Below are 22,178 nucleotides of genomic sequence, written 5' to 3'. Positions count from 1 at the left end.
GGAAACAGGAAAAAGGCTGAGCTATTCCAAACTACACAAGAACTTAAACTCAGTGACAACAGGATTTATGGAGTGATGAATCCAAATGTAAAATTTCAGGTTCAAATTGTCAAAATGTACAGAAGAACTCAGGAGAGAGGCCCATTAGTGAGTGTTTACAGCCATCTGTAAAAACATAGGCTCTGTCATGGTTCGGGGTTGCATTTGGTGTTGGAGAACACGGATATATTTCAGTGCGTGTTGTACTCGTGTAACTATGCATGTGAAAAATAAAGAATCTTGAAAGTTACCATCAGATTTTGATCCATCATGCAATACCATCTGGAAAAATGATAGGCAAAATCTTAATTTTTCAGCATGGCAATAATGGCAAACACACTGCCAGTGCACAATGAAACATTGTGAGTCATGGATAGGCTTCAACAGAGCCAGGACGTCAATATTATTGAAGCAGTGTGGGATCATCTAAAGGCTAACATCCAAGGAAGAACTCTGAATGTCCTTCAAGAAGCCTGGAGAACTACTCCTGAAGACTACTTAAAGAAATGACAAGAAACCTTGTCTAAGAGTTCAGGCTGTGCTGAAGAATAAAGACAAATATTGACTTTCAAGCACATCAAAATGATACAAACACTGTTTTTGCCTTATGAACTACTTTTCCGTGACCCAATTTCGTTTTTTTAAACAAAAGAATAAAAAACATAACTCCCTTTTTAGGACTTCCTTTTAATTGCTTTTCTGTTATCAATGTTATAAATTTCTACATCTTACTTTGAAAGCCAAGCTTCCAACTTGTGCTTGCCGAGGTCACGTGATTCTGCACGTACAATCCGGAAGCCGGTGCCATGTTGTGATATTTGAGGAAATCACTTCTGGGTGAAGTTCCCTGGCAAAAGTGGGATTAAAAACAAACAAACAAACACAGTTAATCAGGTTTCGGGGTGAGCATGGAGGTAAGAGTAGCTGGTGTTAACACAATAAACTGCTGCGCACGCACACAAGATGACAAAATATAGCACGCGCAATCTGGCTGTCAGACCTCATTGGCGGCCTGCTGTACGCGCTGACCTCACTGATCATTGTTCCTCTGTTCACGGGCTTCACGTTAACTTCTGCTAACATGTTCAGCCTCGTTTTAACCCAGCTGTCTGTCCGTGGGTGTGTCCGAGCAGGCGGACCTGAGGCAGTCTCACTGTTGGTGAACTTTAATCGGTTTAAACAACAAAAAAATATGCCGCTCGTGTATCCAGGAAGGAGCCACAGGACAGAGCAGTTGAATCAGCTGAAGGTGGCTGTTAAACGCCAACAAACAGTCTAACATCCCCATCCAGTAAAAACCAGCCTAATATGGGGTGTTAGTCCATGTCAGACAGGAAACTTTGACTGTTAAAGGACTTAATTTAGATAAAATATGAGCGCTAACCGGGTTAATTGATGCTGAACAGCAGTAGCAGCCAGCTTCCCTTTAAACCTTTCAAAATAAAAGGAGACATTACTGCACCATAATATTAATTCTCTAGAATCTAAACATGTTATATCAGGTGTATTAAACATAAGGGCCGGGAACCATAATCAGCCCGACAAAGACTCCAGTCCAGGCCACTGGAAGGCTTTGGAGAATTTGACGGAGTGGATAGATTTGAAACTTTCAGTGATATTCTCACAAATTTTATAGCTTTTCCTATTGGTATTCATGCTACACCTAATAATTACCCAAGAGATAAACAATTAAATGACATAAAAGTTTTTTTTTCAATTTCTACTGTAGAAATATTCTGTTTTAGGAAAAAAGAACGTTATTAAAAATACAAGACAGTTTGGGCAATAAGCTACCAGAAGTTTTTCTGTTATTTTACACATTTGTCACATACAAAAACTGTAACATATTCTTGCAATTGCACTTGTTTTTCTCATGTTTAGATATGCCAGGGATTAAATGTGTAGTTAAACATCTTGCTGTTCTGGCCCACTTAAGATCAGAATTGGCTTTATGTGGCCCATGATGTAAAATTAGTTTGACATCCTTGTCTTAGATACCATAAGCAGAAAAAAAAAAGCATACTTTAAAATGAAGGTAAACATGATGCACGGAGCACTGTATAGTTAGTAGTACTGTAGTACTGTGTAAAAGTTTTCAACCATGCTTCATTTCTTTTCAAAATAAGATGTAGTTACTGTTTGGCACAGAAATGTTTTTATGTATAGGGTTTTAGATTTACAAGGGGAGGTAAATCAAAAACCTGGAACAAGCCAGTCGAATTCCAGTGCCTGTACTGCATTAGTAAGTCAGGAGTGGTAGAAAAGTATGTGAGGGCGGTGCAGAACGTGTTTGAGGACAGTGAGACAGTATTAAGGTGCAAGTCTCTTGATGCTTGCAAGGGTGATGGACAGGCTGACAGATGAGGTCAGGCAGGAGGTGGTGGTCTGTTCCAGACAACGTGATCTATGGTGAGAGTAGGGAGCAGGTGGAGGAGCAGGCGGCGGTATGATCTGTCGAGAAGGTGAACGCAAATCCGTAGGTGCAAGGCAGAATACGTGTGTGGGAAAAGTCATTTGCAAAGACTAGAGGTATAGAGGTAGTGTAGGAGTTTTTATTACCTGGGGCCAACCATACAAAGAGACAGACAGTGCACAAGAGAGGTAAAGAAGAGGGTGCAAGCAGGGTGGAGACAAGTGTGACGGGTGATTTGTAAAAGAAGAGGTTGACCAGTTTGGAGACAGATCAAATGACATGTTGAGGATGATTGATAGGACAAAAGATGTTGAAGATAGAGCTGCCAGGGAGGAGGAAAAAGAGGAAGACCACAGAGACGATCCATGGATGTTGTAAAAGAGGACATGAAGCTCCAGTAATGATTTTATCTGTCCACGATTATTTTGAAATCCGCGTCGCCCTACATCCGGCTTTGCCCCAGTGTAGCTTGACCGCTGCCTGTTTATCCAACCCACGATCCGTTTCTCGGGATCCATTGAGGATCCTGGCCCGGGCCAAAGCGAAGCTTAAAAAATCGGGGACTCTGTGTGTTTCCCTTCGCTGTCAGACACCTTGACACGACCGCGGTCGGTTTGCCTTTTAAACGGTGACTGAGACGTCGGAGGAGTGGCAGGCAGGCAGACAGACAAACGGGCACCGGGCTGTCTGGCGGAGGGGGGCTGAAATGTGAGCGCCTCTGCAGGCTTGCGTCAAAGCCAGCTAACGCTAAACCGTGATAGGACAAAGTCAGCGAGAAAGACGGTTAAACGGCCACGTTACCTCGTCAGAGAGCCGGCCAGCGCACGGGCCGGGCTATTTTTGGCACGCGCGCACACACACACACACATGCTCAGTTTAGCTGGCTGCCAGCCACGGCTGTCACTGTCGGCGGGTTTTTAAAGGAGAACCCGGGCTAACGGCGGCGGTGGTCGGTAACCAGCTTATCCGTTAATCGCACGCTGACAAGGGGGGGAAAAAATCAGGGGAAAGGAGATCCGGTTAATAGCCTGACGTCGTATCGCAGCGAAGAAGGGGGGGGCTCACAGCTCACACATGAGGCCCAGCTGAAAGGATGGATCTGAATTTTTACTCGGATTTAACGGACGGTACCGGGCAGCACGACGGGGATCCGGAGTTCCTGGATCCGCAGTCTTTCAATGGGTTTGACTCCGACAACAAGGTGACTGAACAGCCGCTCCGTGCATGCTTATTCGAGTACTGGACCCTTCAGTAATGGAGTATTTGCGTTTTTAGAGAGGGTTATAGTTTCAGTTTAGGTTAGAAACCCTTAACCTATATGTGCGATTGAAAATTATCCTTAAAACAAATCGATAAAGACACATGTTGGACTTTAGGAGCCAACATGTGAGAGCGTATGCTCCTCTCCTGTGTTGAAATAAGGCTGTTTGAAACCATATCTTCTGTTTAACACTCTGATCTCCAGTGATGATATATTTGTTTTTCGTGCTTACCTGTTTCAGCTTCAGTCAGTTACTTTTGACCTTGTGTACAAAAGTAATTGCCTTCTTTGTCAAATCAAGATTTAACAGTGATTAATCGCATTTTTTTTAGAAAGCCAAGTTCAGTTTCAGTAACCACACCCAGCCCTGATTACTGCCAGGCCTGATGAATGAAGACACCACTTCAGTAGAAGCTGTCTGACAAAGTGAAGCAGGCTAAAAGATCCCAGAAAGCAACACATGCCACAATCTAAAGAAGCAAATGAGAAACAAAGTCATTGACATCCATCTGTCTGGAAATGGTTACCCCGCCTTTTCTAAAGCTTTGGGACTGTCTGAACCATGGTGAGAGCCATTATCCACAAACGAAGAAACCTTGGATCAATGGTGAACCTGTCCAAGAGAGTCCGACCTACCAAAATTACTCTAAGAGCACACCAACAACGCATCCAGGAGGTCACAAAAGACCCCAGAACAACAGCTAAAGAACTACAGAGTTCGTGATTCAACAGTAAGGAGAAGACTGGATGAAAATGCATCCATGGGAGGGGAGGTCAAGGAGAAAACCACAGCTGACCAACAAGAACACAAAATCTCATCTCATATTTACCAAATAACATCTTGATGATCCCCAAGAGTGTATGCAAATATTCTGTGGACTGACGAGATAAAAGCTGAACTTGTAACGTTTGGCTAACACAGTATTTCATAAAAAGAACATCACACATAGTGGTGATGGTCTGCGGCTGCTTTGCTGCTTCAGGACTTGGACGACTACCATAAAGGAGAATGTCCGACCATCAGTTCATGTCCGGAAGCTCAAGAGCACTCAGTTTGTGCAGCAGGACAATGATCAGAAACGCACCAGCAAGCCCAAAAACCAAAATGAAGGTTTGGAAGTGGGCTGTTCAAAGTCCGTACTTAAACCACATTTAGATATTTTGGCCTGACCTTAGACAGACTGTTCATGGTCAAAAACCCACCAATGCAACTGAATCAAAACAATTCTGCTAAGAAGAGGGGGCCAAAACTCCTCCACAGTGGCGTGAAAGACTTGTTGCCAGTTATCCCAAACACTTGATTGCAGTTGTTGCTGCTAGGAGTGGCACAAACAGTTATTAGGTTTAGGGGGCAGTTACTTCCCCACAGGGCAGATAAGTTTGAATAACCTCTTTCCCTTAATAAATAAAGTCATTTAAAAACTGCATTTTGGATTTGCCTCTGGCACCCACAGACAGTCCTGTTTTTTACCTGCACAAGCATATTTACCCTCACTAAAGTCAAATACATCTCAGAGTGTCAATTGCAAATTTTTCAATATATCCAGACTATATCTTCTTTACTAACCAGGTGTAAAGAGGCAGCCTCCTCTGTGACTCTCAGTTTAAGCTAGATTTGCTGGTAAATGTGTGTTTTATAGCGTACCCCTGTGGATGATGAGTTTAGGTAGCTCTTTGAGTTGCTGTGATGATGGTGCCGCCCCTCCTCCCTTACTGTTGCTCTCTCTTCCCCTGTGTTTCAGTTCCCCGGAGGCAGCGACAACTACCTGACGATTCCTGGTTCCGGCCACCCCTTCCTCTCCTCTTCAGAGGTAAGCCTTTATACTTGAGACACGAGCATTGGTCTGTTTGTTTCTGCAGAGGTCCCACCTCTCAACAGCTCCTGTCAGAGTTGGAGACGTTAGAAGTGTCTAAGAGTCCTGAAGAAGGGGAGAAGTGAAAAAAGAAAAAAAAGAAACCAAATGCACAGATAACATTTTCTGTCACTTCTTCATATATTTTATAGATACACAGGCTTTTTCCTGGCTCAGATAGGGCACCTGTGGACATGTGCACATTTGGTCCATATGTAGTTGAGGCAAACAGTCTTTGTTGCTTGAGTTAAGTGAAATTTGGCCTCTGTTCTGTTATTTTTGGCCATTTTATTGACAGAACTGGGTTTAAGCTGAATTAAATTAAACCCTGCTCCAAAAAAAAAAAATAAAAAATGCTGTCTAAAAATGTATCTGATTGCAGTTGTGATGATTTTTCTTTAGTAGAAACCACTTTTTTAAATATGGTGTTAAACTGCCAGTGCATAATATTTTAAGTGGTAGGCTTTAATGACATTGTAAAGGCATCTAAAAGAAAAACCGTGACGGTTGTAGAACACCTGCACCACTGTAAAAGTCACTGAAAAGCTCTGTCTTATCTCACCACCTGCTGCACAGTTTACCTTCCTGTTTTTTATTTTGGCGGTAGGTCACCTAGAAAAGATAGTAAGTCTTACTTTTGGACTCTGTTGGCGTAGCTGATGATTAACAGTTCAAAATAATCCTTGTTTATCTGCTACTGCCCTTTGAAACAAGCTGTTTCAGTTCCTCCAACCTTTAAGTTAGCTTCTTTCTGATTGGCTGCCTCCTGCAAACTTGAGGTTTGAACGGTAGGTGGGTGGGGCTTGAGCATAGTAGATGACTATATATTAGGGCCATCCCTTCTTTTTGATGTCATAAAGATCCAGGAGTAGAAACATTTAGTCCTTTTTTGGATACTTGCACATATTCAAAGGTCATTTAGTAGCTGCATTTAATGTGAGCATCCACCATTTGTAAGACTGTTTATCAACAGAAGCTAGGCCCACTGCACGGTAGGGAAGCAGAGCTGCTGTTCCACATGGCAAAAGGTCTTTTGGAAACCCTTGTCACTGATTTTGCATCAGTTTAATCAAATGTTTTGGGTATTTTTGCTAATTATATATGTATATATTTAAATTTGAAAAATGTGTGGAGAGCTGAAGAGATTTAATATCCAATAATTCAAGAAAATCGTCAAACATTCTCAAAGACAGCACACTTTGCCATCAGTTAGCATTTTTCCACAGGGCACACTGTAAAATCTTTTATCCAGATGTTTCAAAGAGACTCTAACGGTTAAGAAAACATCTGGAGAACATTGATAAGCGACTGTAAGTGACCCTGTGAGTTTTTCAGACATTTGTAGTCTGTTTATCTTTGAGAAAACAGGCACTTAGCTATGAGAGTTATTTGTAGCGCAAGCTGGGGCCGGGCGAGCTCATACAGGGAGGGTTTGATCCAGCACAGAGCTAAAGTCCTCTTTCCACTTGATGGTTTGGCTCAACTTCACACCAGTTGTTTTTTTTTTTGTCTTTGAAGATAACTGCCTTTTTTTTTTCTTTTTAAAAAACCTCACTATTATTAGGTTTCCCAAAAGGTTGAGCCGGTACTAAAAGGTGAGCATTGACATGTGCGTTGCAGGAGTGGTCTTAAAAAAGCTCTGAAGAGCCTTCAATGGAAACCTGTAGGAGAGTGCCATAATGCAAAGATGCCAAAGAGCCATTCAGTAGCCAAACCAGGTGCAAAATCAGGCAGCATCAGAGAAACTGTAACAGTGCATAAATAATGAGAATTAACTCTACCTTTTACTGCCATTCATCAGATATATTATTGGGACAAAGATTGAGTGTAGAGAAATGTACATTTAACTTTACAGAGTGAGTCATCATTGTTCCATCAGACAGGCTGCCCGAGGAAGTTTTATACTACCCAAAATAACAAATAAAAAGGAGGAGGAACTGAAGTTAATACTGAGAAAAATGACACAAGAAACAGTCAAACACTATTAAAATAAGATATTTCTGCTGATGAATACACTGAGCTGAGTTATAGTGCTGTTGCTTTAAATAATACATGGCTTATGTTGAAATCTGCTGTGCTGTAGGGGAACAGGCTGTGTTGTCTTGTTTGTGTTCATGTTTGAGTTGTTTCTTTTCAGATGGTATATTTGTATAGAGCAGGAATAAAGTCATCCTTTCCATAGTCTTCTCTGTTCTCTGGTTTTTAGGATGATGTCAGGGGTTCATACAGCACCTTTGTGACAGTAAGCTGAAAATGACAGTGATGCTCTCTGTGAGGAGGTATTGATACCATAAGCAAGTAAATTTAACGCAAGCCTTTACGACAGAGCACAAATGAAGCTTAACTTAACAGCAGTTTACAATCTTGCCACGTTAAGTAGCTGCAGTTTTCTAGCATTTACTTAAACCATCCATCTTCTGCTGCACAGAAACCCAGACCTCCCTCTCCTGCCCATCTCCTCCAGCTCTGGGGCTCTGTGTTTAGACACCAGGCCAGCTGAGACATGTAATCTCTCCAGAATGTTACAGGGCAGCTCGCAGTGCGTTTGGAGGAAGGTTGTTTCCCCCCCTGCATCTCAGGAACTGCATTCATGTCCCAGAGCTCGTGGTCACAGGTGAGGGTGGGAGCATAGATGGACTGGCTCCATTCTCCTCCTGCTCATGAAGAAGACCCTGAAACACTTGAACTTTCTCCACTTGGATCAACAACCCGTCCCAGACTCAGAGTGGGCGCTCCACTCTTTCTGGTTCCACTCTCCTGGAGACAGGCTGGACTCATTTAAACAATGTTCATGTTATTTCAACCTGCTGTCCACCTTAGCCTGTGGGATGCAAACTGTTTACAAAAAGGCTTTAAATGTCACACCCCACCGCCTCGAATCCAGACACCTTTTTGATCATTCTGTCCTGTAGAAAACAGGCTTTTTATCGAGAATGAGTCATCAGACACGATTTAAAAAGCTGCAAAACTGACTCATCCAGCGTGTGAGTCAAACGATGGGGGGCTTTCAGTGATGCAGCTGCAGACACATGATGAATTTGGACGTTTAGTTTGAGGCCAGTCAGAGTTTATGTGGACGTCTTTTCGCTGCTGCTCTGCCGTCAGGATAGACGGGAACCTAAAAGCAGAAGCAGGCTGCACTTTGAGGAACAGTCATTATGTAAATGTGCAAGCAGCTGCTTAGCTGACTATGGCATCATCAGGTAAAACATGTAAACACACACCTGGTTTTAAATCTACTTTAACAGTTTCTATGCTAAAGTTGTGAGTTTTTTGTTTATTAAATGGAAAAAACCTGATAAACCTGAGCTTTCCTCTCTCTGATGGGTTAACTGAACAAAGATCAGCTGCCTCTGTTGGTTTTCCACTCCAGCTATTAGCAAATTCTTGTCAAAGAGCTTCCTGTTCCCAGGCCTGAACAATCGGTCATCGTCAGAACTTGTAAATGGAAATCAGTGTCAGAGAAAACTTTGGTAGGGGTGTGGGCTCGGGGAGGCTTAGAAGGGTTAAACGTTTGGAGTCGATTTAGTGGAATCTTCACTGCTACGCATACATGAGGCCAGATTTTATCTTCAGAAACGCTGAAAACGTCAGATTTAAATCTTAAAAATTAGTAGACGGGAAAATATCACAAAGTAATGGTTCGTTTATGCTTCCCTGAAGAGATGTGACAACTGCTGGGATGTGCTGGGATTTCGGCTTATTCGCCACTATTTTATTTACTTATTATGTATTTTAATTTTATAGCGTTAGCATCAGAGCGCATGAGTTTGGTGTCATCAGAGCTCAGAGGTTCCCACATTAGAGCCGGTTACAGCAGCTTGAATTGATGACAGTCTGGAGAATGTGAGATGGTTACAGGGCTGTGGTGGTGTCACCGCTGTCGTGTGTGCGACAGCCAGTGCAGTGACTGTTAACGAGGTTTAAAGCAGCATATGCCAACACAAAAATGTGTTGTAATTTAAGGCTCACAAATGGCTCCTTCAGTATATTTTCTATATGACCAATTTAACATTAGTACATCTTCGTCATCCTCTTCCTTCTCACATCCAGCCTCGTCCCCTGAATTGAAGTTGAGGCTTTAACACATGAAAACATGCATGAACTTGCTTATATATTCCAGATTTTTTTAAAATAGTTATTTATTGTCAGCTCACAGCGATCCAGCTAAACAACAGCTGCTGGTTTTAAGCTAACATTGTACTAAAAAAACAAACACCTTTTCTTCAGTTTGATGTTCTCACAACGTATGAGAATTTATTCACTAAGTGTCGGAGTCCAGTGACGTTAGATCCTAACTACTTCTTCTTCCTCTCCTCTTCTGTCTCCCCCATGCTCACCAGACGTTCCACACTCCCAGCCTTGGCGATGAGGAATTCGAGATCCCTCCCATCTCTCTGGACCCGGACTCTGCCCTCTCCGTGTCAGATGTCGTGTCCCATTTCGGGGAGCTGTCGGAAACTGGACCCTCGGACAGCGTGGTGGTACCCGGGAACGCCGTCGTTGAAGGTGACGACCCCTCGTTCGCGTCCACTTTTGTTAGTGCTGCCTCTCAGGGGCTGGAGCACCTGACTCTTGGAGTCATGACCCAGTCAGGAGGGAATACTTTGTTAGGGTCGTCGCTGGGAATGGTAAGGAATATGTGACATTTTAACGTTTACCCACCTTTAATCTCCTCTTTAAGTAACGCCCCTTTACTCCTCCTCCCTATCCCAGGATCTCGGTCATCCCATTGGCTCTCAGTTCAGCAGCTCGTCCCCGGTAACCATCGACGTCCCTCTAGGTGACATGGGCCAGGGTTTACTGGGGTCCAATCAGCTCACCACTATAGACCAATCAGAGCTCAGCGCTCAACTGGGGCTCGGTTTGGGCGGCGGGAACATACTTCAGCGGCCGCAGTCGCCCGAAAACCCGCTGTCGGCCACAGCCTCGCCCACCAGCTCGCTCCAGGATGATGACATGGACGACTTCAGAAGGGTGAGTCTTAAATATAACCAGCGTCTGGCACTCATCTGTTTGAAAATGCATCTCATTCATTTACCCCAACGTGCCCCTTTTGTCTCCTCATCCTCCATCAGAGCGTCCTAGTCGAATCTCCGGTCTCTCTGGCCGTCTCCCCCGGAGTCATCTCCCTCGATCCCTCCCCGTCTCAATCCCCGCTGTCTGCGCCGACCTCTAGTGTCTCCTCTGCTACGGGAAGGAAAGGAGGAGCAGGAGGGGGGAAGAAGGGGAAGAAAAAGAAGGATCCCAACGAGCCTCAGAAACCTGTGTCGGCCTACGCTCTGTTCTTCAGGGACACACAGGCAGCTATTAAGGGACAAAACCCCAACGCGACTTTCGGAGAGGTCTCCAAGATCGTGGCGTCCATGTGGGACAGTCTGGGGGAGGAGCAGAAACAAGTAAGAGGGTTTCTTTGGTTCCTTCAAGATTTTTAAGATTGTAAATGTGCTTATGTATTCATCTAATATTTATAATTTTTAGGTTTACAAGAGGAAAAACGAGGCAGCAAAGAAGGATTACTTGAAAGCGCTGGCAGAGTACAGAGCCAGTCTGATTTCTCAGGTGAGTCAAACCTTGATAGTTTGAAGCAGACAAAGCAAAAGTATGCTAGCATGACGTCCTGATCACACAGGGTTTAACTCTTTAACTCATTCCCTCATAAAGACGACTATTTGTTGTGTACTGTATTTATTCTTATTTTATTTTATTCGGTTTTCTGTCCACTTCCTGCTGTGACACCTCAGTGTATATCAGTAAAGACACGGTTTGACAATGACAGGATGAATTTACTATTGCTTACTCAGTATTAGACCCCCGTGACTTTATTCATCTGTGGTGCCACGTTAAAGTTTTCAGAGACTGGACTAGATGAGTGCAGAAGCCAGCTGCATTCATAATTAGTTGATAAGTAATTGATAAGAAGCAGACTAATGAAGCAGACCTCTCGGTGTTCTGCACATAAACCTATAATATTTGTTAGATGGGAAAAATCTGAAAGGCACCAACACCAGACCAGTTCATATTGATACTGTAACTTTCAGCTGTATCCATGTGGATGAGTTGTAACATCTTTCACTCATTCACAGTTGTTATGAGGACCTGTGGTTCAATAACTCATATCTGGATTTTATTAAAAGGAAATGGTGACACGTGATGCAATATGATAAACTTAAACCATGAAGAGTTTCTGTATATAAGAAGATGTGCTCTGTGCTCAGGTATGGTGGCAGTGGGGAGTAACTGCGGTGATTAAATGATTTGATGACACCAGACCAATGGATGCCCTTTTTAACTGTATTCTAGATATAAAATCTTGGATGGCAGAAAACTTTTTACAGCTTAACCAGGACAAAACTGAAGTTTTAATCATCGGTCCTGAGGCTCAGAGAGAGAAACTCTTGTCTAAATTACAGGCATTTTCACTATGTCCTTCGCTACAAGTGAAAAACCTGGGTGTTATTCTTGACTCTGAGCTTGGTTTTATCCCACATATTAAACATGTAACCAAAATTGGATTTTATCATCTAAAATATATAGAGTCCGCCCTATTTTCTCTCGGGCCAACATGGAGATGTTGATGCATGCTTTTATTACCAGTCGCATTGATTACTGTAATGCCCTGCTCTCTGGTCTCCCCAAAAAGAATATTTCACCCTTACAACTTTTACAAAACTCTGCAGCTTGTGTGCTGACGAAGACCAGAGGGCGGGCCCACATTACACCGGTTTTAGAATCGCTGCATTGGCTCCCCGTGTGTTTCAGGATCGATTTTAAAGTTCTTTTATTGGTTTTTAAATGTCTTAATGGTCTTGGGGCTTCTTATCTCTCAGATCTGCTTTTACCATATGAACCCTCGCGGACCCTGAGGTCCTCTGGTACTGGCCTCTTGATTGTCCCTAAAGTCAGGACACATACTCACGGAGAGGCAGCTTTTCAGTGGTATGGTCCTCGTCTGTGGAACAGCCTGCCGGAGGAGCTCAGGGCCGCAGAGAACGTTCATGTTTTTAAAAACAGGCTCAAGACCCACCTTTTTAATTTAGCTTTTACCTAACGTTTATTTATTTTATGCTTATTTATTCTATCCTGTTATTCTATTTATATTATTAATTTAGTTTTACCTAATATTTATTGATTTTATTCTTATTCATTTTTTATCTTCTTACTCTATTTATATTTATACTGTATCTTTTTATCCTGTATATATTCTTATTAGGTCATATCTCCAGTGTTTCCTCGGAGGGGGCTCTCTGCACTGGGGCTGTGATCGACCGTGGCTGCTGGGGCTCTGTGGGTCTTCTCAGCCTGGCTGGGGGGCTTCTTTGCCTCCCTCCTGCTGTGTGCCCAGCCTGGAGGCAGCGGTCTGTGACCGGCTCCCGGTGCAGACGGCTCCCTGTGATAGTGTTTCCTCACCTGGCTCATGTGTGCCCAGCCCAATTTTACTTTGTAAATGAGAGTGTGGGGAGTGAGTTGGAGGGCGGGGCGGGGCGGGGTGGGCTGCTTTTAACCATGTAAAGCACTTTGTGCTACATTGCTGTATGAAAAGTGCTTTATAAATAAAGACTGATTGATTGAGAGGGAGCTGCTCTCACCACGAGAGCTGAAGTTGAAGTTCTATCGATTTAAATCATGTAAACCTTGAGTATTGAGTATACACTGGATGTTTTGGGGTTTTGGTTTTTTTTTTTTTGTTTTCTGGTTTTTTTACTGATGATTTATCAAAGAGCTTTGACTACCATGAGAAAGGTTTTCTTACAGTTTAAAGATGTCTCATGTCATTGAGAAACCGTTTCTATCGTGATGCTTTGGAACTCCAGCTGTAAATCTGGTAGTTCTGATGTTCTGCATTGTAAAGTTGAGGATATATTCTGCTGTCCTGGTGCCGACACACCGGAGAAACACAAATATCCACCCAAATGTTTCCCTTCCTTCTTCTTCTTCTCTTCAGGCACCTATTGAAGTCATGGAAACCACACCATCACCCCCACCTCCAGCCCCGGCTCCTGTGGTCACAGCCACGCCTACGCCCATCCCCGCCCCCACCCCGCCCACCCGGCCAACCAGGTCGCAGCACTACAACCCAGAGGAGAACACCATCACCAACATCTGTACCTCCAACATCATCCTGGACCTGCCTCAGGTCACCACCCGGTCCCGCACCGGGGCCATCAAACCGCAGCCTCCACCCGCGAGCACTGCCCTCAACACTGCCCCCGTCGCCAAAATCATCATCAAGCAGACGCCGCTGCCTTCCGGCGGCATGTCAGCTACAGTGACGACCGCCTCCTCGCCCCGCCAGCCGCCGCCGCTGCAGCAGATGCAGAGCACCCCTCCTCCACCCCGGCTGCAGCAGATGGTGCACGCCCAGGCGCCCCCGCCTCTCCAGGCCAAACCACGGGGTGGAGGAGGAGGGGCGGCGGCAGCCACCACTGCTCCGCCGCCGCTTAAGGTAGTGCCGTCAGCACGCCAGTCAGATTCAAGCGCCTCGATCATTGTAACGTCATCGGGGGAAACCTCCACGACAGTGTCTGCCGCCACCTCTGCTCTGGCGGTGGAGGTTGGACACACGGGTGAGGTGACGGGAGGAGAGGAAGTGGTTGAAGGCGAGGAAGGGGTGAGCCGCTGAACTTCGAACATGTCGATTTACTGTTAAATGCTTGGATGAACACATTCACATAAATTTCTGTATTTCTCTTTTTGCCTGCTCTTTCAGATGGAGGTGGAGGTTAATGTCGCTCCTGGCCCGAGTGTGACTCCCGCCGCCAGCCCGAACATTTGCGTGCGCGCCGGCTGCACGAACCCCGCCGTGGAGAGCAAAGACTGGGACAAGGAGTACTGTAGCAACGAGTGTGTCGCCACACATTGCAGGTGCGTACAGACAGACCTAAACTCGACTCCTGGAGTGTGCGTCAGTACTTTAAATGTGTTTCCACAGCGTGCACTACTTCACTTCCAGAGGTTTGTGAAGTACTTGGTGGTGTTAAAGATGCTGTTTAACAAAGAAACACAGAGTCAAAGCATAGTGACTCTGAGATCGGTCAGAAAAGACGATTAATAATCCACAGGTTCACCTACTGAAACCTTCAGTTTTACTTCCTCTAGATTAGAGCCTTACTGGTGTGTAAGTGATGACTAACATTAGCAATATATCAGTATAATATATTTGACATTTATAATGGCTGTGTAACAAACCCACCACAGACCCGACCACGTTTCAACGCTTTTCAGCACACTTTTATTCAGTTGTCGTTTCTACAGCACTCAGTCGCAGCTTTTTAGCTGCACCTACGCATACACAACAACAACCACAGGATTCACAGGACCCTAGCTCATTGAGTTTTAAGTCGGCGAGGCGCGATTGTAGGTGCCTCTCAGATGCATCCACCTCCTCCGCAGCCGTGCTGCAGACCACGCCCCGCCACAGGCTGATTACATGAAAATTCAACGAAGCTAAATAAGAGACGAGAGAAACACTTGGACTGTATCGGATCACCAAATGTCAAAATCGGTTTAAAAAAATCATGAAAATAAAATCTTGATCGTCCGCTCAACTCGCACATAAAAATTCACCAAAACGCAGAAATTTAAACATTTGACCGAGATTCCTGTTTGAAAGACCACCATGGCACTGTTTAACATAAAGATGCCCCACCCTCAAATGTTTCAGGTACAAAAATGTTCAGTTTTCAGCTCTGAGAACTTATTTAGTTTTAAAATCAAAGAACTTCATGGTGCTCTTTGATTAAAGTTACAGTTTGACAAAATTAGTTTTTTAAATTTCTTTCTTTTTAAACACTAAAACAATTGCCCGGTTCTTTCGATTGTGTTTCTTTAAATACCTGATGAAGGCTGGTATCAGAGGCAGGGGTGGATCTACAGGGGGGCAATGGGGGGCCCTTTATGTCCTCTCAATAGTTGAAGAACTAATTGCTTGTTTTTCCAAAAGCCTCTTATAGTCTTTGTTTTTTTTTTGGTTTTGTTTTTTTTAGAAGAGATAATGATGCAATGTAAAATTTTCTAGATGTGATCACAGGTATACCGACCATTTATTTATTTATTTTTTTTCTGTGTGCGTTCTCACAACAAGCTCTTTAAATAAACTTTCACTTTTGGTTTGCATTGTGTAGTTTTGGCAGAAAAGTATAGAGACAAGCTTCCAAACAAATTATTGGAATGTGAACAGTATGGATCTCCATGTCTTTAAACCCCTAAAACTGGATTACAAGTGCATCTTACTCAGACCTGCTTGAACCTAATGTTCTCATCATCCTCTTTTTTTTTTTTGTTCCTTTTTTTTGTTTGTTTGTTTTTTCTCCACAGAGACGTTTTCATGGCCTGGTGCGCTATCCGAGGACAGAACTCCACCACGGTAACATAGGACCAGGACACACCTGAGGGGAGGAGTGATGCTCGAAGACAGAAAAGGATGAGAATACCACATGAAATGCAAACGAACAGAGAAAAGACTGAATAATTGACTCAGGTATTGGCACATAATGGTTTGTTTTATCGTGCTCCGTCATCTTGTGGACACACAAAAGAAAGAAAGGAAAAAAAAAAGAAGTCCCTGTGTTGTACCTCCCTGTGGCACAAGAAGCTTCTCCAGCTGAATAAAACAAACTCTTGAGTCATCTGCGAATACCGCGATCACGTGGACGGCGAAGAAACCACAGAGGCTCGGCTCTGCTGCTCCAGACATTTCCTGCTCTCGATCATTGATTGTGAATTTAAAACACAGACTTGATAAAAAGTAATGTTTTATACGGGCTCACGGTGTTTTTGTTTTGAAAAGATAGGGAGGAAAAAAAAATCATCACAGACGTATTCAGTTTATTCATTTCAGAAAAATTAATCTTTACGTGTGTTTGCTATTCCCTTTACTCATCATGGTGAGGACCAATCAATGTGAACAAATTGTTTTGTTTGAGTCGTCTGTTCTTGAGTAAAGTGGGGCTGTTTTGGTTTTTTGGGGGGGTTTTTTTAAAAAAAAAAAGAAAGGGGGTTGGGTGCGGGGGCGACATGCGGGCAAAAGCACAAATGGTCTTAAAGCTACTTTGGAGTCGCGAAGAGGTTGAAAGGTCTGAAGCCATTCAGAGACCCGGTGATCTGCTGTCTGCTAAATGCTGTTTGTCACCTTTTACAAGCCGCCTGAGGGGAAAAGAAACAAAACAAGGTTACTTCCAACTTAAATAAGGTGCTAAGATTCAGGAAAAGTATCTCTGTCTGTCGTTCTCTCTTCCTGCTGGAAGGCCCTGTATCCTGAGAGCTTTTTAAATGTGTGCTGGGTTTTTCTTAATGAGGAAAAATTTCTGTTGGAGGAAAGATAAACAAAAATAAGAGAGATGTGTATCGGAGTAAAATACAACACACCAGCTCTGACAAACACTACTTACTGTAAAGGGAAACTAGTGTCAAAGCTTTATTTTTTAACCGGGACATTGTTTCAGGTGAAACTGAAGAATGATGGCTGCTTCCAAAAAACAAACAACGCTTCCCAGTTTGATGAGATCCTGCAGCGCAGATGTACTGGAGATGTTTTTAATCATGAAATAAAAATATTTTATGTTTCAGTACACACCTGGTGACAGTTTGGCCTCACGTTTTATGGCTGTAGTAACAAGAATACACACTTTTATTTTCTGTTTATGATTTTTCTACTCATGTAACAAGGTTAGATTTGCTGCCGAATGTCTGACTTTGTTGTTTTTATATTAATTTAAAGAAAAAGTGTGTGTGCGCCGTTCAGGAAATATAAGTAAATAAATACACAGACTGTATGACACAAAAAATAACAAAGCTAGATGCTACGGCATCGTGGCCTTGGACTCATTTTTACAGCTTTTTAATACGAAAAAAGGAGGAATTTTAATTAAAAACTGTTTGACATTTGTGAAAATAACTATTTTTCCTTTATTTTATTGCGTTTACGCAATAAAGGGGGATTTGTAGGTGTTTCCATGTTATGTTAGATTCTGCTTTATTATATTTTGGGTATAAATATTGTTTTTTCAACTCACTGACACTTATTTTAAAGCTTTAGTTGTTTTTGTATTATTATAACTCAAGAAGTGCAATAACTATGGTACTAATTACAAAAGTTGGGACACTGTAGAATGTAAACAAACAGAATGTATAATATAGAACTACATCACAGTAACAATCACCTCAAGCTGCTTTATGACTTTATTACTGTAAGGTGAAGACCCTACAGTAATAATTTAAAAACCCCAAAAATCATATAACCCCCTTTGAGCAAGCACTTGGTGATGGTAAAAGGGACCACTTTGAAAAGATTTGAATGCAAACTTTCTAAGATAGATTTATTCTAAATTGAAAGTTTGACCTGATGGTGGTGCTAGAGTTTCATTATCAAGGTGCCTTTTATGTATTCAATAGTGCAAAGTGCTTGACACAAACCATTTTCCAGAGGCGTCAAATGTGTTAGCAACATTTGAGGAGAATCAGAGGGTTAAATCCAGAAGAATAAATCAGAAAACAAACTCCAAAACTGGGTTGAAGACCCAGGACCGCGACAGAAAGTTTTACTTAATAATAGTAAGTAGTCTTCCCCTTCAGTTTTTGACACAACATTCACAGATATTTGGAAGCAGTCTTAAGATGTGGGAACTATGGGAAATTCACAAGGATGGAGCTGCTTACCAGATCTTGCCCCCGATGAGATTGATATGTACGATATATATACACTACCAGTCAAAAGTTTGGACACACCTCATTTAATTTTTTTTATTATTATTACTATTACTATTACTTTCTACATTGTAGATTCTAACTGAAGGCATCGAAACTATGAATGAACACATATGGAGTTATGTAAAAACAAAAAAGTGAAATTACTCAAAACGTTTTATATTTTAGATTCTTCAAACTATCCACCCTTTGATTATTTCTTTGCACACTCCTGGTATTCTCTCAATGAGCTTCATGAGGTAGTCACCTGGTTTTCCAAGAGTCTTCAAGGTGTTCCCAGAGATGCTGAGCACTTGTTGGCCCTTTTGCCTTCACTCTGCGGTCATCTGCTGCAGCACTCCATCACTCCCCTTTGTCACAGCCTGGAGGTGTGTTTGGGCTCACTGACCTGTTGAAAAATAAATGATCGCCTAATTAAACACAAACCGGATGGGATGGCACGTCTTTACAGGATGCTGTGGTAGCCATGCTGGTTCAGTGTGCCTTCAGTTTTGAATAAGCCCTCAAAAGTCACCAGCAAAGCAAACCCACACCATCACACCTTCTCCTCAATACTTCATAGTTGGAACGATCCATGCAGAGACCATGCGCTCATCTTTTCTGCGCTGCACAAAGCCACAGCAGGTGGAAGCAAAGATCTTAAATTTGTACTCATCAGACCAAAGCACAGGTTTCCACTGGTCTAATGTCTTTCCTTGTATTTCTTGGTCCAAACAAATCTCTTCTGCTTGTTGCTTTTCCTTAGTTGTGGTTTCTCAGCATTTGAGGCCTGATTTCTGCTGTGTCCTCTGAACAGTTGATGAAGAGAGATGTCTGCTACTGGATCTCTGTGTGGCATTTATCGGGGCTCTAATCTGAGGTGCTAACCCTATTAAGAAGGCAAGAAATTCCACAAATAATCTAAAATATAAGATGATTAATTATGAACTCATCTGACAGCTTTTGTGATGTCACTGATGTTGTCAGAGTCAGACTCAGAATCAGATCAGAATCAGAAAGGGTTTTACTGCCAAATGTTGAGCAGGTTCATAACATTAGCAAATTGCTGTGATACTCAGTGCAAAACATACTGCAAGACACACACATAAATAAGCATAAATATAAAAATTAAAAGTGCTAAGCAGATTGATATATACATGTACGCAGATGATGATCAGTGCAAAAATGGAACAGATGCAGAAAACACAGTATAAGGTGACATGTTTGTGGTGGGAACAGTCTAGGGCTGCTCAATTAATCGAATTTTAATCTAGATTATGATCTGGGTTTTCAACGATCATTAAAAATGACTGAGCCGATTATTAGCACCTCCCTCGTGCTTTACTCTCGCGCTGCTCCGTGTGGCAAATCGAGCGCACCTCTCTGCGTTTCGAACACGCGTCACAACAATTAAGAGGACCCCAGGGAAGCTCGGAAAGCTAAGCAGAAGTTATTTGGAGAGGAGAGGATAATGGCTGCTGAAGAAAGAATGCCGTTGGTTGAAAAGAGAGGTAAAACGACTTCAGTGGTGGAAACATTATGGGTTCGCGGAGTCAGGCGTGGATCAAATATTGTGCAGTATTTTGAAGTTCACTAAACATATTTTTTTTACATTTTTCATTTATTTTTTATATTGCAAACATTTGCACTGTAATCAGTATTTGCACACTATTTTATATTATTTTTTGACAATCTTTAAAGCCATTATTCAATACATTGTTATTGTTAAATAAATATCGTCAAATAATCGAGATCTCAATTTCAGTGAAAATAATCGTGATTATCATTTTTGCCATAATCGAGCAGCCCTAGAACAGTCTTAAGGTTATTGTTCATGAGTCCAACAGCAGAGGGGAAGAAACTGTTCTTATGGCGAGAGGTTCTGGTCCGAATGGACCTGCTTCGCCTGCCTGAGGCGAAGCAGGTCAAACAGACTGTGTCCAGGGTGAGAAGGGTCAGCTGTGATCCGAGCTGCATGGTGTCTTGGAGGTGTACAGGTCCTGTAGAGATGGGAGTCTGCAGTCAGTCACCTTCTCAGCAAAGTGCACAGGACGCTGCAGTCTCTGTTTGTCACTGATAGTGGCTCCAGCATACCACACTGTGATGGAGGAGGTGAGGATGGACTCGATGATTGCAGTGTAGACTTGCATCATCGTCCGTGTTGACAGGCTGAATTTGTTCAGCTGCCGCAGGAAGTACATCCTCTGCTGGGCCTTCTTCATGACTGAGGTGATGGTGGGCTCCCACTTGAGGTCCTGGGTGATGGTGGAATACAGAAAGCAGAAAGAGTCCACATTAGTGATGAGGGTGTCAGTCAGGATACAGAGCCAACAGTTCTGTATGCCAACTGCAGGGAGTCGAGGAGGGGGGCCGTGAGGGTCTTGAGGTAGGAGAGAACCAGGCGCGCAAATGACTTCATGACCACAGATGTCAGAGCAAACTGCCTGATAGTAACCCTAAGCACAGCAGGCAAATCTACAATACAATAATAACGGTGTTGACTTGATGCAATATAAATGTGGCAACACTCTACAAGCTTGCAACATTCTTCACTCTTTCCTTGGAAAGATGTTCGCATTTGGCAATCCTTCTCTGAGTTGTTGGAATATTGGAGAATGTTGCTTTTGAATGGACTGATTCCTATGCGGAGATTTTCTACTCTAACTTAGCACTCAAAGCATTTTATGCAACTTGTTCACCCGAGAACTTTTTTCTATACTTTTCCTAGGTAAGTAATTTCTATGTAAGAATCACACACACATGTATGTGAGAGCACCTTGGGGTTAGCATCTTGCCCAAAAATAACTGACAAACATGCTTAATCAAACCAGGCACTTTCTGATTACACACAAAGACCCCTGCTAGTCATTAGACTTAAACCACTGCCTGCTTTCAGGATGTGTACAAATACAGCTCATACTAAAGGCACGGATGGTGGTTGACCCCATGATCATTGATTTACAAGACCAATGGCTCAGCAGGCCATCACACCCTGAATGATGTGGTGCACATTTTCCTGATGATAATGTATTTGTTTTATTTATTTTACATTACAGGTTACAGACTGTAACAGACTGTAAATAAAACTAAAAGATTAAGCACAACTTTAATAGAAATAACTCCATTTAATAAAATAGATTGGAATAAGGTCACTACAGAAACAAAAGGAGCTTAGTTTTAAGCTTCATCTCTATTAAAATAATTTTAAACAGCGAGTGAGTTGTTTTGTTGATTTAAATTGATAAAAGAAAAAATCAATAAAATTTTAAAAAGATTATACTTTGATTTCTGGAGGTTTTCTTAAATGAGTGGCCAGTCTGTGGAACAAGAAATCCCCAAGAGAGAAAACATCCCAGCCTGAAGAAGCTGTGACCTCCGAGGAACAGAAACCTTCTGTGTAACATCAAGTTTGCAGAAAGCACAAGCACAGACACAGTCGTTCATACTGCTGCAGCTAAGCACAGTAAAATGTACTCAGACATCATCAACGCAGCCACTGTGGGCCCGTTCATAGATGGCTTTTTTAATCAGTTTAACATGTCACAGGTTCGATCTTTGCCGGCTGGTTGCCCAGATGACTGCACCGTCCAGCTGCTGGGCAACATGGCCGCTCAGATGGTGCATCTGTGCCATGGCTGATTTTCCAGCATGAAATGTCCACGCTGTTGTGATCATCTCAGCAAGTCCATCAATTGCCTTTCACTCTTCTTTGTCCTTTCACTTGTGTCCTGTTTGTCAGCGTCCCATATAATTTCTTCAAAGTAAGTACTGTATATGATGCCAGTATTTTCCCACATTTTCTAGATGCTGTACCAGTACTGTGTTTAAAATGCCATCAAAAGCTCAATTAAGTGTTATTCTTATTCTTCTTTCTCACCTTTCTTTCTCTGTCTTCTTTCACTTTTTAAAGGTTGCCATGTTAAAAAAA

At 42.7% G+C, this 22,178-nt stretch overlaps 1 protein-coding gene across 2 annotated transcripts; it reads left to right on the top strand.

The window, feature by feature from the left end:
* The first annotated feature begins 830 nt into the window (after positions 1-830).
* tox4b (TOX high mobility group box family member 4 b) lies at positions 831-17,443 on the top strand. 2 transcript variants are annotated; one of them, XM_039610008.1, is made up of 9 exons: positions 831-953; positions 5,456-5,524; positions 9,910-10,197; positions 10,283-10,543; positions 10,645-10,965; positions 11,048-11,128; positions 13,512-14,177; positions 14,277-14,431; positions 15,884-17,443. In XM_039610008.1, exons 1-9 carry the CDS (start codon positions 948-950, stop codon positions 15,939-15,941), a joined length of 1,905 nt encoding a protein of 634 aa, XP_039465942.1. In that variant the 5' UTR covers positions 831-947; the 3' UTR covers positions 15,942-17,443. The 2 variants fall into 2 exon arrangements, with proteins under 2 accessions (XP_039465942.1, XP_039465941.1); XM_039610007.1 differs by lacking the exon at positions 831-953 and adding an exon at positions 3,003-3,653.
* Positions 17,444-22,178: the final 4,735 nt, after the last annotated feature.

Source organism: Oreochromis aureus, linkage group 3, assembly GCF_013358895.1.
Source record: "Oreochromis aureus strain Israel breed Guangdong linkage group 3, ZZ_aureus, whole genome shotgun sequence".
Taxonomy (NCBI): domain Eukaryota; kingdom Metazoa; phylum Chordata; class Actinopteri; order Cichliformes; family Cichlidae; genus Oreochromis; species Oreochromis aureus.
This window is presented reverse-complemented; position numbering and strand designations above follow the sequence as displayed.

What these genes read in the sequence shown, in the direction of transcription:
- tox4b (XM_039610007.1), top strand. Translation starts at nt 3,546, where the DNA reads ATGGATCTGAATTTTTACTCGGATTTAACGGACGGTACCGGGCAGCAC. An exon ending in TGGTTGAAGGCGAGGAAGGG is followed by an intron (nt 14,178 to 14,276) that starts GTGAGCCGCTGA and finishes CTGCTCTTTCAG; the next exon opens with ATGGAGGTGGAGGTTAATGT. An exon ending in TGTGTCGCCACACATTGCAG is followed by an intron (nt 14,432 to 15,883) that starts GTGCGTACAGAC and finishes TTTTCTCCACAG; the next exon opens with AGACGTTTTCATGGCCTGGT.